General features: G+C 41.5%; 1 protein-coding gene across 7 annotated transcripts in view; it reads left to right on the top strand.

Moving 5' to 3' along the window:
- rbks (ribokinase) overlaps positions 1 to 15,217 on the top strand; it is a 65,478-nt gene that overhangs the window by 32,660 nt on the left and 17,601 nt on the right. For all 7 annotated transcript variants that reach the window (XM_020614525.1, XM_020614528.1, XM_020614523.1 and 4 more), the window contains 5 exons: positions 1,222 to 1,354; positions 2,382 to 2,445; positions 2,818 to 2,880; positions 4,540 to 4,704; positions 10,430 to 10,521. In XM_020614525.1, the coding sequence (XP_020470181.1) occupies positions 1,222 to 1,354; positions 2,382 to 2,445; positions 2,818 to 2,880; positions 4,540 to 4,704; positions 10,430 to 10,521 (517 nt within the window). The remainder of the gene's footprint in view (positions 1 to 1,221; positions 1,355 to 2,381; positions 2,446 to 2,817; positions 2,881 to 4,539; positions 4,705 to 10,429; positions 10,522 to 15,217) is intronic.

Here is a 15,217-nt window from a genome sequence, read left to right as displayed (position 1 = left end):
GTGCTTTGCTCCTCTGGTGTTACTACCAATTCCTTTCTGGGCGCTGCTCATGTATTGAGCCATGTACCTGCTCATCTTAGCTGCTATGATGCCTGACAGGAGCTTCCATGTTGTGCAGAGGTAGGTTATTGGGCAGTAGTTGGATGGTACTGCTCCATTCTGAGGGTCCTTCTGGATCAGGACTGTCCAGCCTTCAGTTAACCACTCAGGGTGGGTTCCATCCATTAGTAGCTGGTTCATTTGTCCAACCAGGCACTCATGGAGTGAAGTTAGCTTCTTTAACCAGTAGACATGGATTATGTCAGGGCCTGGTGCTGTCCAGCTCTTCATACTTGAGACCCTCTCTTGAATGTCTGCCATTGTGATGATTACTGGGTCTTGTGCAGGGAGATTGCTGTGGTCTGCTCTTAGGTCCACCAACCACTGGGCATTGTTGATGTGTGATGCCTCCTTCTCCCATATGCTCTTCCAGAACTGTTCAGTCTCCAGCCTGGGGGGGTCTGCTCTCATGTTATTACCCTGCCACTGAGAGTACACCTTGGATGGCTCAGTGGAGAACATTGGGTTTATTCTCCTGGCTTCAACTTCTCAGGTGTACCTCTTCAGCCGTGTGGCCAGGGCTGTGAGCCTTTGCTTGGCAGTCTCTAAGGGCTCAGGTCTGGACAGTGAGTTGTATGTCTTAGGTACCCCTTTCTTCATCACGCCTTTCTGCAATTCCGATAGCTGGCGAACTCCTCTCCTTGCTGCCTTGATCTTGGTCTCCAACCTCCTTCTCCATGGAGGATACTGCTCCTTATGACCATTGTTAAACTTATAGCCAAGCATCTCAAGGGTCACGATATACTGTATATACATATATATATGTGTGTGTGTGTGTGTGTGTGTGTAACCTCACAGTAACCTCTTGGTTTTGTGCTTTTTCAGTAATAAATAAATAGCTTAAACAGAGAAGAATTTGACCCCGAAAGGTTATCTTCACATTATGACATATCCCTTTTTACTGCTCCTTCAGTGTAGAACACTCACAGTGCAAAGTTTGATGAAAAACTTTCAAGCTTTTCTCTGCAGTATGAAAAGTCTGAGCAAATTAAAATTCAAAATCCAAACAAAGCCTTTCTTAAGAAGAGAGGTCTTTTGTTTTTGTTCTCTTAATGAAATCAGGTTCTAATCGTGAATGCTTACAATATAAAATTGCACTTACTGTATTTTTTACCCCCTCAGCCAAGCACCAAGGCTACCTAAAGCAGGGGAAACCATCCATGGTCACAAGTTCTTCATCGGTTTTGGAGGAAAAGGGGCCAACCAGTGCATACAGGCTGCCAGACTAGGAGCCAAAACTGCTATGGTCTGCAAGGTATGACACCACGATCAAGTTTGCAGGCACACACTGCTCCTGTGCTGTATGAGTGTGTGATTCAGTGTGGGTTAGTTTGGATCCCAGCATGAATATGTGCACGTCTGTAGAAAAAGAGATACTTTAGCTTGTGCAACCTTTGGCACATCCACATTTTACTCAATACATATAATCAGCCATCAGCTACCATAGTCCACCAGCTAGTTAACAAATTCCTAAATCCTTATAGCTTCATTCACACTTTAGTCATTTCACCATGCTTCATTTTCTCTTGATCAATACCATACCGCATGCATATGCCCACCCACGCTTACACGCCTTCAAACAACTCTATTCCCATCCCATATAACCCTGAGTCTCCAGTCAGTAAGCTCAGTGTGGCCTTTCAACTCTTCACTAAAGCACCAAAGCCCTACCTCTCAGAACAAAGAGGCCCGATCGATAACAACCCAGTGCGGGAGGAGCTCTCCAGGCATGGGGAGAACCCAAAAATAGACAACCGGGCTTGTCAGAAACATCCAAGATGGAAGGCCTCCTTTCAAAGAGAACGGGACCAAGCAGCCAATACCAGCCCAACCCACTATCACAGGCAAATAGAAGTGCCCCCGTTTTGGCACATTTCATGGAAAGCGTGGGTTCGAAGTAGGTGCCTCAGGGCAAGGTGGGGACCCCTTCCACAACCCAAAGTAGCTACAGATGTGGACATCCCAGTGCGGATGAGGGGAACAGGGAAAGGAGGGAAAGAAAACGAAAGCGAGGTAGGCCTGAAGAGGCGTGAAGGCGGGGTTATTGTGTCTTCAAGGCTTGGCGCAGCTGGTCGTGTGTTTACATATGTGTGTTTGTTGACTGTGTTCCTTTTTGCACATTTTCGGCGGCAGCGGCACCATGCCAGTATGTTGGCAGGGCACACGAAAATCCAAGCCAACTGAGATTTGACTATACCACTTTTCAGAAGTTGCTGCTAACCAAGTCTGACCTCGCTTGACACTCTTTTTGTTTTAATCGTTTTGCCTTCAATGTGCTCTAGGTTGGTAAAGACTTCTTTGGAGACAATTACATCCAGAATTTCAAGGACAATGTTGTACACACAGGTAAGATAGAATTTTTTTTTTAACCTTACATGCTAAATTTGTTCCCATTTCCACGGTGCATGGCAAAAAGTTCACATTCAGAGCAGTATGTTGTTTTATTCTTCTTCTTTTTTTTTAAGCCCGTGTTTTGTCGATTCTTTTTAGTCTCTCAAGCATTTTGGATACACTCAGTGTCAAACAAGAGTGACCTGAGCTAAAGGCACTCCGAGGAATTAGTAGTGGTTGTTATCCTGACCCTTTGGTTTTCAGTGGTGTGTTTGATGAATGCTGGCTTTTTTAGTTACACTGTCAAGACAGAAAGCTAACAGATTTGTTTTTGCAGGATGCTTTCAAATTGTGTTTTGTACTCTTAATCTTTCTTCTCTGTCTCAGATTTTGTAGAACAGAGCTCTGACTCAGCCACAGGAGCTGCCTCCATCTTTGTCAACAGTGCAGGTAAATACTTTTGCTACTAGCCTATACCACCCTGCTGAGATCCTAAAAGCTTTGAGTTGGTCTCGTGCACAGTCTTTCTCACTGCTACGCACACATGCACACACTGTACACCCATGCATTCTGTATTGCCCTTGACTCACCACTGCTGAAGTGGCTGTAATCAACAGATGCACACACATACACAAATGCTTAAGTGCCCCAAACCATGCTGAGAATCCACAGGCTCTGTTTTACAACAGTCCAGGCCTTTCCACACAGAGAGCTTTTTCATAGAGTGAATACAGTCAGGTGATGTAAAACATCCATGACGTCTGGATCCCCTATTTAACATAGTCAGCAAAATACATCCTCATTCCTCATTATACAGTTAACGTGCAGTTAATTGTTTAAAATCACTGTCTGAAAGAAGAAGGTTTAAAGTGGTTAAATGTGAGACTGCAATACACAAATAATGACCCATGGAACTATATGCACAAGCTATTTTTTTATTGTGTGCAAAGGTCAAATAAATCAAATGTGACTAGCTTCTGAGATCATTGATTAAAAGCAATATTTAGGAGGAGAAACAATCCAAACCATAACTGAGAGACATATAAAAACATTAGGATTGTGTTTAAAATTGGGTTTAATTTGAAGTATTTTCAAGGTTACAATGACTAATTGAATGTATGCTTAAAGGTATTTCAGGAAGCACCTGAATGTCATTTCATATGCATCACATTTATAAGGATAATCACCTTTATTGGCCAAGTATTTTACACAGAAGGAATTTGTTTCCAGTACAGAACCGAGGCAGCCATCTACGGCGCCAACTCTAACTAATGGGGGGCAATGGGGGGTTCAGTGTCTTGCCCCAGGACACTTTGACATGTGGACTGCAGGCACCGAGATTCAAACCTCCAACCTCCCGGTTGGGAGACAACTGCACTACCCACTTCACCACTGTGGCCTCCCCAAAATTGAAAATTATTTGCAACTTTTCAGTACATGTCTTGAGCACAGGTGGAACTTAACTAAGTACATTTACTCAAATACTGTACTTATGTACAATTTTGAGGTATCTGTGCTTTACTTCAATCCATCATCTATACTGCTTATCCTGAAGAGGGTATGAGGCGGGGTACACCCTGGGCAGGTCGCTGTACTTTGCTTGAATATTTAAATTTTCTGCTACTTCATACTTGGCCTTTACTATTTTTAGAGGGAAATATTGTACTTTTTACTTCACTCCTTTTATTTGATAATTTTAGTTACTAGTTGCTTTTCAGAATCAAATTAATAAACTACAATATACTATAAACATAACATGTTATTGATCCTTGGTAGGAAATTTGCAGCCTAACCAGCAGTAATTCAAATATTAAATTTATAAGGTAGTTAACATTAAATGTGATGTACATTAATGTGAAATATGCCTTTCTGCATCATGAGTGCTTCTACCTTTGGTACTTTATATTTTGATGCTAATACTTTTGTGCTTGTATTTAAATAATATTTTCAATGCAGGACTCTTACTTGTAAGAGAGTATTTGTACACAGCCAAAGTTTGTCAAAATGAAATCTACAGTGAGCCGCCACAGTTTGAGAGTTCCCATGGAGCCTTGCAGTGATTGCACATGGCTGGTGTTTCTTCACGTCTCTTTTGGTGTCCACGGTCAGGTGAGAACGCCATTGTGATCGTGGCAGGTGCCAACATGCTGTTGAGCAGCAAGGAGCTACAGAAAGCTCTTCCAGCCATCAGCCATGCAAAAGTACTGGTGTGCCAACTGGAGATCAATCCCCAGACATCCCTGCAGGCACTACACATGGCTCAGGAGAACAAAGGTCAGTGAGTGTCTGCAGCACATATGCGGGTCCTTCTGAAGTCAGAAACTTCTTGACAAAATATGATAATGCCATTCTTATATAATACAGGTAGTTACATTTGCATCAACTGTTTATTTTCCCCAAATGTGGCTACTTTAGTCTTTAAAGGCTCAGTAAGGTATTTGTTTAACCATCAGAATTGCATGTATTTTTTAACATACTGTATAGTGTAAAAAAAAAAGAGTTATTTTGATCAAGAGTAATTTTGGTTTGATGATAAACCGATCATAAGTTAAATATACTGTAGATCTTCATCTGTTAAATAAGCTTGATTTTCTGTTAGTTTGTTTTTTGAAAAACCTGTCAAACACTTTGAGTGTGATAGATTAAAACTGAGTTTTGAGTCTGGGTGGTGGCGGTACACCTTTGTTTACATTTGGATCACATTCTACCTCTCAGGTGATATAAGCTTAAAATCTTTAGAACTTTTCATCCTGTGTTGACATGAAAGGTGGCTATAAAGTTCCTGGGAGAACAGCCTGTGTGGTCAGTGGCTCCAGGATGCTAGAAAGGATCCCAGGAGTGATGTAGGAAGAAAAAGAAAGTCACTTTCGGCTTTTCCCGTTTAGGGGTCACCACAGCGAATCATCACACTGACGACTCGCATGTTGACATTTGGCACGTGTTTTACACCAGATGCCCTTCCTAATGCAATCCTGATTCGGCACAGCAGCAAGAGCGCTGCGCCTTAACCACTAGCCTACCAGGGACGGCTAGTGATGTAGAAAGAAAATGTGTCTAAATAGTATCAGATTGTCCATAGAAACTTCTCAAGCCATATCTACAATATAATCCACTTCTTTGCTGGCCATCTGTGTGCTCGGTATGTTCTAAACCCTGATATTATTGCCAGAATACGACTATATGCACTGTTTCAGGCTTAATCCTTGTGCACGCTCCTTTTGAACCTGCTCCTCTTTTACCAGTTGAGCTGTGCTGTTTGAACCCACTCATACTGTACAACATAGCTAAGCATGTATGGCTGAATACGAGTTTAGTATGGGTCTGTTAGTAATACTAACAGTTAGTAATAACTACTGTAGCTGCCCTCACTCTGGTGTTTTTGTTTGGAGAGCAGCTCCAGAGTAATGTGCCTGGTAGCCAGTCAGGAAACTACATTAGGAATTTATGCTCAACAAACAGGAAGAAGGCAAATATGCAGGCTACACTATGGAACAGCTTGAAACAAGATATCTAAGATGAAAGCAGTGTAGTCAGCAATATTTAGGGAATTTGGTATACATTTTTAATATAGTAAACTAGGCTGTGTCAAATGAGGCAGATCACAGCCACTGTTGTTTTTTTTTTTGGAAGAAGAAGAAGAGAAGGTTTCTTTTTAGATTTTTATACATTTAACAAGAATTGAGTGTTTCATGATCAAAAGCTACATTGTAGTTGGAATAACCTACTTTAAATGTAGTTCCAGGCAACATTAGAAACATACAGTACACTTCATTTTTACCACTACAGCCTCACTAGTAAGTCTAAACAGTGGCTAATGATAGCTAGTGTTAGTGAACTTTAGATGTACAATATGCTGATGTATAACTGACTTTACTGAGCAAGTTGTGTGACTCTTTTCCACTTGAGCTACTTTTACACTTTGTTTCATATTGCCACAGATAAACATTCAGCACTAATGGTGATGTTAAAGTGATTGACTTAAGAGAATCTAGTAACTGCCACTTGTGGCTACAGTGGCAGCTAGCTGTTCAGCAGAGTTTATACATATAGTCTCGCATTAAATGTAGCTTTCTGAAACCATTCAGATACTTGAACATCAAGAGCTTGTCTGTTTATTTATCAGTCTGTCTTTTCTTGAACCATTGCCATTTTGTATGATAGAAAAATCAGTCAGCTGACTTTTCTGTTTGCATTTCAGATTTATGCTTTCCTACACTCTTTATAGAGGGGCTTCCCACTGATTCATATCACTTTTTCAAGTTAAGTGTGAGAATTGGTCAAATGTATTGTTTTCATGAAAATGTTGGGCCCCTGCTGCTCATATTCTACACCAAACACCAGCCACGTTTCTAAAGGCTAACAGGTCCTTGCAGTCCTGCATAAACTGAGACCTTCACCCGCCTTCTGTCCTTTCCTTCCTGCACCTTTTTGATAACCTGTTTAGTGATCTAATAATCTTTAACAGCATTCTATTATTAGAAGCCCTGCGCGTCATTTGAGACGACTGGGGAGCCTCTCGCCACTGTCATCAGGGCCTGTCGCCATTAATCGCTCGCTGCAGGATGCCAGAACCAAAGATTTGCAGCCATAACCATGTTGCAGATGGGATACCCAGATGGCCTCACAGAGCACCACCCTCTCTTTCCAAGCCCCTTTTCTCACCATGCCGACTGTACCACAGGATTAGGCTTGGCATGTGGCGCCAGGAGAGAGGCAAGGCGAGGAAAGATGCTTGGCAAAGATGTCACCTCAACACTGCCACACAAGAGCATTGCGTAAATGGAATTCTCTGGAGAGAATGGTTGTTAATGGGTTTGGCAGCGAGGATTTAATGACGCGGGGGTGAAGCGCCGCTCAAATTACGCAAATGTCACCATCACGCCACACGTACTGTGGATGGCAGTTCTCAGAAACACTTGTCGAGATAACCTATCAAGTTTATTCTCCTTCTGTGTAATCATTTCAGGAGAAGAGACACATTTTTTTTACCACCTACCATTTAATATAGAGAAGTTAATGGAATTAAATTAATTCTAGGAATTGATGAAATGGTAGAAGTTTGTCGTTTCATGCTTTCTTCTTCCGTCTTTCTCCCCATCTTTCTTGTCTGAGCAAGCAGCCACTTTTCTATTTCTCACCAGATGCAATTAGAGCCTCTTAAAGCCCTTTTACATACTCACTGATGACTCATTCCTTTTGTGTGTGTGTGTGTGTGTGTGTGTGTGTGTGTGTGTGTGTGTGTGCATGCATCTAAGAGTGTGAGTGATCCCTGTCTTACTCTGTTTTCCCTCTCCCTTTGTTTTTCATCCCCCTTTCCTTAAGTGACCACAGGAACAAACTGCTGTATCTTTGTACTTTCTGCTCTATTCTGGCTACACAAGCGCAACCAGACTTTGAACATCTAAGGAGAGAAAAAAGTCCAGAGTCATGACACATGCACACACATGCTCTCCTGCCAGACATGACTCAGTATGGACACATCCCAGTATTACCACATCTGTCCCAGCAGCTGTGAGCATGTGTGTGTGTAAGTGTAGTTTCACTAACACCTGGAGAGCAACCAAAGCAACCTGAAACCGACACACTGGTTTATGTGACGTCTAGAATAGCAGCTCCTTGCATCAGAGAGGCAGATTCCTTGATGCATCCATGTATTAGGGATTTTGCACAAGCTGCTCTTGTGTGCATATTGATAAGCTTCCATCCTCAGCAGTCCTATTGCATGTATACTTCGTGAGCATGTGCATTTGACATCAGCACCGAAGAGACATGCTTGACGCAAACACCGTGGTCACACCACAGATGGTGGCCAAGGGAGCAGATAGTGAAAGACAACAACATTCTTGATATGAGTTCCATCCATGACTACAAATAATAATATGATTAGTGACAGTAGTTTGAAACCACAGCATGAGTTAGCCTTTTACATGATTCAGTGGCACTTATTTATCCTGTGTACATGGAAAACAATATGTGGTTAGTTCTTCACTTGATGGTATAGCTGATGACTGTGTTAATGCCACTGAAGTCCTGCACATACAGTATGTTATGACATTTACTCCACTTAACAGCATAATCAAGTGTCCATAATCAACCCAGGCTTTAGCCATGTCCCTCATTGCTGTGCTTAATTGCCATCACATTTTATATGCATGTGAGCTTCTGAAGGACACCTGAAAAATATGACAAGGGAGAGGAGGAAGGCTGCTGATTGGTCTTCCTCTGAGTGGAAGAGAGCTGTAAAAGTGAGTGGTAGGAATAAACATTATTTTTAGTGTGAGATGCATCCATTGAGATTCAAGGTTATTTATTGGTTACATTAACATAAAGGAGAAAAAAATGGAAAAAGAAAAAGTATGTTCTTCATATGCTGTCAGGCAGAGTAAGCAGAAAAGTCATGCTATAGGTCTCTGTGTAGTTGAACATATTAAAGCCCCTTTAACTAACCCTCAAACCCTCAACCTTTAGAGAATGAGTGAAAATCAAAACAAACTAACCCCTCAGTCCCTAAACATCTTTTAAGTGTTGTGAAAAGGAAGAGCTACATCACACCATGGTAAATGCTTTACTTTACTTGTTTGAATTCAGTTTTCATATTTTGTTTATTCTGTGATTATTCTACTTTTGTTCTATTTTAGTTTCTTAAACGGTATGGGCATTCAATGTTAGGTGAGAGAGAAACAGTATTTCGATTTGTCCTGCACATATAGTGAATTGACAATAAAAATCTTTGATCTTTGAAAGAAAGAAATGAGAAAGATGGAGGTGTTTTAGCATTTTCAGTGAAAGAGATCATGTTAAAAAGATATAGAAGACTGAAGAAAGGCAAGGGGAAACACAAAGACGCGTCCTTTTATGCAAAACTGAGGCATCAGATTTCAGAGATGACCCACTTGTCTTGAAAATCAACTTAATTGCCCTTCAGTTTCCATTACTTTAACACACACACAGAGAGAAGAAGGGTCAGAAAGAGCTCAGTGCCACTTTCTCATGACCAGGACTTTGCTCTTGTGGAGATACATACAGTACAGTAGAGTATGAGTGTGTGTGCTAAAAAAGAGAGAGGAATTATTTCCACTTTTTCTCACGAGCAGCCCAGCTTCCACCTCAAAAGCGCCAGGTGGCCAAAGCCCCGCACAAACCCACGCAGCTGCTCTGCTATGCACCCACGCAAACGCACACAGAGCAACTAAGCACACACATTTGCAAAACAGACTTTGATGTCACCAATGCCGAACATATATTTCCCTCACACACACAGACATACACATGCTTGCAGGAGGCTTTATGTTGTTCACAGAGATATGAGAATTAATCACTTTGTCAAGCTGGGCTTACCCTCACACATACACAGAAATCATGGTACTAGATGCATTAATGCTCTCTGCTCCTGAATATGCATAAGACAGTGATGTACAAAACATACAGAGGATTACTTCTGACAAACGCTCTTGGTGTCTTGCTTTCTCCCTCTCTCGCACTCCTAAATACACACACAAAGGGTCATGACACATCTCACCCACATATTTAGGGGTATATACTACTACACATACAGTCCTGTAACTGCAGGGGTTACAGTGCCCCACAGAAAACTACTGTTTTTCCCTCCCCAGGGAATGCTAATTTAATCATTTGAAAGGTGATTTTTTTAATAGAAGCTTTTCCACTTGAGCTTTGCCTGCAAGAGCAAACCCCAGCAGTAGCCCACTAGCCTTTGTTCCCAGTGAAAGTTTAATTAAGGTAATGCCAGCCCTTGACAGTAAAGCTTAGCAAATGGAAAAGAAATATCACATAATTGTAAAGTGTGCCAATGAGGGACACTGTCAGAGCTGTATCCTCTTAAAAGCAAGTTGACAGCTATAATTGGGTGCATTATTGAGAACAATTATATATTTTGTATCTATTGTTAATGACTGCATGCTATCCCCACTGACCTGTAGATGATGATGTTTGACATTGTGGTCAATAAAATGGATTACAACCTGATTTCTTTTTACAGTAAAGACTATATTCAACCCAGCACCGGCCATTCCTGACTTGGATCCAGCTTTCTACAGAGTCTCTGATGTGTTTTGCTGTAATGAGTCTGAGGTGATGAATCTCTCACACACACACAACTCACAATATTTAGCTCTGCAGCATTTTTGCATCTTCACACAGTACGTCTGCACACACACACACAAGGCAGAGAGGAATGTGAAACCAGTTCTACCCAGCAAAATTGTGGGTATTGTATTGTCCAGCTTCCTTTCTCACACACATGGATTTTACAATAAGTTTTCATGAAAATTCTTAGTCACTTCTGAAAGAGTGGGTTATTATTTTCACCCAGGGGTAGACAAAAGTAGGTTTCTGATATTTAGCCAGTCACCATTGATTTTGATGTTTGAAATGACAGCGGGTGCTAACAGATTTAATCAGATGTAGCAAGATAGCTCATTAAGTATCATAAAGAGAAATACAAGATCAGACTGTTATTTTGTTCCGACATAACCCTATTGTAACCTGTAATTTCATATAGTATGTTTTAACTTTACAAAGACTTTTAGTATAAGAACTAACCCATGAGTCTGGTAAACATAAAGCTGTCTGAGATAGAGGCTGTTGGAGTCTAAACGTTCCTGTCTAAAAAAGAGCAGGACATTGCCGCTAATATTAGTCTAAAATCTGCTAGCATCTAAAACTGTTTTCCACACAGTGGGGAAATATTGCTTCATAACCTGTTTCTGTACCTTTCAAACTAATAGTTAGTTGTGCTCCTTGGCCTTGAAAATAAAACCATCCTACCACTGTAAATAGTAGGCTAGTTAAGACATTAAGACATACTAAAGTGTGTAGTTTACAGTACCGTAGTGCAGATTAAGTTAGTGTTTCATACTCCACACTAGCCACAGCTGTGGCAGGGGTTGTCTGTCCATGTTGTTCATGTGAATGCGATATCTCTAGACATAATTTGGCACAAATGCCCACTTGGACTCGAGCACTGGCGTAATTATCGCCGGTGCAGCCAGTGCAGTGTCTTGAGGGATCATGTGGGAAGAGTTTCGATGGCTGCTTTGATTATACAAGTTGCAGGAGGCCCTCCATGCTTATTTACTTTATTATGCAATTGTCAAACTGACTTTTCAATAAGACCTAAACAGGTGGTTGTGATGGACATTTATATCATGTTTTCACCTTGTGTATAATAGTTATGGTTTTGAATCATAGCCTGTTTTTATTATTCTTTTTTTTAATTGTCCTTATTTAATGTTCCTAAACTGTGCATTTTATTTAAAGTAAGGTTATTTTTTAATAAAACATGCAGTTCTTATTTAATTTGGTTGCTTTCTTCTCAAAAGTTACGAAAGAAGAAATGCTAATTTATTTGTCCGGTGACCTTGCTCCCTGTTATCTGTGTGGACATCATGACATCAGTTATTTTCTCAGCGGTTCAACTTTTCATCAAGAAGTGAGTGTTCTTCAGCAAATAGTTAGCAGCATAATTTTTAGAGAGCCCAAACAAAAATTGGCTGAATTCTGAATCTGAATTTCTGTAGTGCTATTAATGTCTTTGCTGAGTGCAAGGCCTGTTGGATGACCGTCTAATGGGTGAGTACCTGGTTCTCTTTCTTATGAAGTGGAATCATGCATTTAAATCTACGTTGTAAAATGTGCACCTATGTCTCCATGCAATTGTCTGGAGTGGTTGTGTGTGTCCATGCATGTGTGTGCACAGGAGTATGCGTGTGTATTTGGGACGGGGATGGGGCACAGAAAAAACTTTGTACCAGTGCCCATTACAGTTATGTTATGCTACTGGATGAACTGATTATATTTTGGTGGTCAAAGGTCACTGTGACTTCCAATTCCTGTAAACCTGAAGTAATTCTAGTTACTTTAGTTAGTTCTAGGCTGAAAAATGACAATACCTTTCTTTAAGCAATTGGTCAATTAATTCATGATTATTAAAATCAAAAGATGCTTACAGTACATACTGTATGTCCAGTCAACACTAAGTAACACTGGAAGATGTGCAGCCATGACTTGAGTACAGGTAAAAATATTTCTACTCTTTTTTTTTTAAGAGAAAAGAGAGGTTTGAGATAGTACAGTATGAGCGCCCACACATACACACACCTTTTCACAGCAGTTCAATTGTACCTTCTGGGTCATGGACCTCACCATCGCATCAATAACCCCACTGTAGCCTTGAATCATACATGTAAACAGTGGTATGAAGAGGGAAATAAATGTCTCTCCACCCTTTTACTGTAAAAAGTAGTCATGCCACCTTACGTCTTGGCTGCAGGTTGATGACAGATGAGCGACAGGGGCAGGGATACATGTGTATCATAGTGAAAACAGCAAGGCAGATGTTCTATTTGGCTGAGTCACTGGCCCCTCGGGGATAAAATGGATGTGAGTTTGCCTGAGAGCATGTATTTGATGTGGTGATGCAGGGCAGAGAGATACTGTAGCCAGGTGTGGAGACATGAAAGGGAGAGTTGACGAAAGCGCAACGTCTTCTCTCTTTTCTTTTTTTCTTTAAGAATGTCAGGTCATGAAGGAATAGTCATGTTCTACATTATGCAGTATGTCGGGGTAGAAAGAAATAAAATATCCCAAGGTCAGGTGATAAATATATTTTTTAAAATGCATTACATGCACTTGCTAAATTAAAATAGATTCAGAGTGAAAGACACTTAGTCAACAGGCATGTGTAGTTAATGCAATGCAAAAAGAAAAGAAGACAATACACATTGTCTTGGTAAAATTTTGAAGTTTAATATGGCATTCATTATTCTGTGATTAAGAATTTAGAGTTCAAAAACAATACATCGTTGCTTATAATTACAGTTTTACTGTAATTACTTACTTTAATTATTTAATTTAATTTGATTTGGAATACTTTACTGTGAGTAGCACACATGCTTTCTTGTTTTTTCTTCCTTTCTTGTGCTTTTTTATTTCTGTTTGTGTGTGTTTTTATTAGGGATCCCTTTATGTCTTCTATGTTATTTCAAGAAAATCTATATAAATTTTCAAAACAAAGTATCACATGCATAATTGAAACAGGTACTTCTAGTATTGAACTATCTACTTTGTGTGTTTGATTGTTGATTTGAGTCTTTTAATATTTTATTTTGACACAGTTCCTTTTCTTGTAAACAAGCTTTTGAAAAGGTTCTGAAACTATAATTCAGCAGTTGATGTCTTACTTACTAAAAAGCTATAAACATTTTAACATTAATGTTGCAGGAATGGAACAATTAATTTTTTTGAATGCTTTTTTTTCGATTAAGGTTTGTTGTAACAGTAATATCTGTATTATTTACAGGATCATGATATGGTGACTTATTACACTATAATATTAAAAATGTAAAAAATATGAACTTTTTTAGAAATATTTCTGTATTTTTATTGTTAAATACTTTGTAGTGACTGGCACAGAATACTACTTTACACCTGTGTATCGTCAGCAAACATGAGAGCACCAGGATTGACTCTATCTCAAAGCTGGACAAACCCACTGCAATGTCCATCCATCCATCCATTTTCCTCCGCTTATCCGGAACCGGGTCACGGGGGCAGCAGTCTAAGCAAAGATGCCCAGACATCCCTCTCTCCAGACACTTCCTCCAGCTCCTCCGGGGGAATGCTGAGGCGTTCCAAGGCCAGCTGAGAGACATAGTCCCTACTGCATGTCCTCCTCCCGGTGGGACATGCCTGGAACACCTCCCTAGGAAGTCGGCCAGGAGGCATCCGAAACAGATGCCCGAGCCACCTCAGCTGGCTCCTCTCAATGTGGAGGAGCAGCGGTTCTACTCTGAGCTCCTCCCAGGTGACCGAGCTCCTCACCCTATCTCTAAGGGTGCGCCTAGCCACCCTGTGGAGGAAGCTCATTTCGGCCGCCTGTATCCGGGATCTTGCCCTTTCAGTCATGACCCAAAGCTCATGACCATAGGTGAGAGTCAGAATGTAGATCGACCAGTAAATCAAGAGCTTCGCCTTACAGCTCAGCTCCTTCTTCACCACGATGGACCGCTATATCGACTGCATTACTGCAGAAGCTGCACCACCTGGGCCTCGGGTTTGGGGTTGCTGATTCTCACCCCAGCCGCTTCACACTCGGCTGCAAACCGCCCCAGTGCACTCTGGAGGTCCTGGTTTGATGAAGCCAACAGGACAACGTCATCTGCAAAAAGCAGAGACGAGATCCTGTGGTCCCCAAACCGGACTCCCTCCGGCCCCTGGCTGCACCTAGAAATTCTGTCTATAAAGATAATGAACAGAACTGGTGACAAAGGGCAGCCCTGCCGGAGTCCAACATGCACTGGAAACAAGTCTGACTTACTGCCGGCAATGCGAACCAAGCTCCTCAATCCTGGACCCCATACTCCCGGAGCACCCCCCACAGGGCGCTGCGAGGGACACTATCGAATGCCTTCTCCAAATTCATGAAACACATGTGGACTGGTTGGGCAAACTCCCATGAACCCTCTGCCACCCTGAAGAGGGTATAGAGCTGGTCCAGTGTTCCGTGGCCAGGACAAAAACCGCATTGTTCCTCCTGAATCCGAGGTTCGACTATCGTTCGAATTCTCCTCTCCAGTACCCTGACATAGACTTTCCCGGGGAGGCTGAGGAGTGTGATCCCCCTATAGTTGGAACACACCCTCCGGTCCCCCTTCTTAAAAAGAGGGACCACCACCCTGGTCTGCCAGTCCAGAGGCACTGTCCCCGACCGCCATGCGACGTTGCAGAGGCGTGTCAACCAAGACAGCCCAACAACATCCAGAGACTT

The sequence above is a fragment of the Monopterus albus genome, unplaced genomic scaffold (assembly GCF_001952655.1).
Source record: "Monopterus albus unplaced genomic scaffold, M_albus_1.0 scaffold147.1, whole genome shotgun sequence".
Lineage (NCBI taxonomy): Eukaryota > Metazoa > Chordata > Actinopteri > Synbranchiformes > Synbranchidae > Monopterus > Monopterus albus.
The sequence above is the reverse complement of the archived record's forward strand: the minus strand, read 5'-3'. Positions and strand labels throughout refer to the sequence as shown.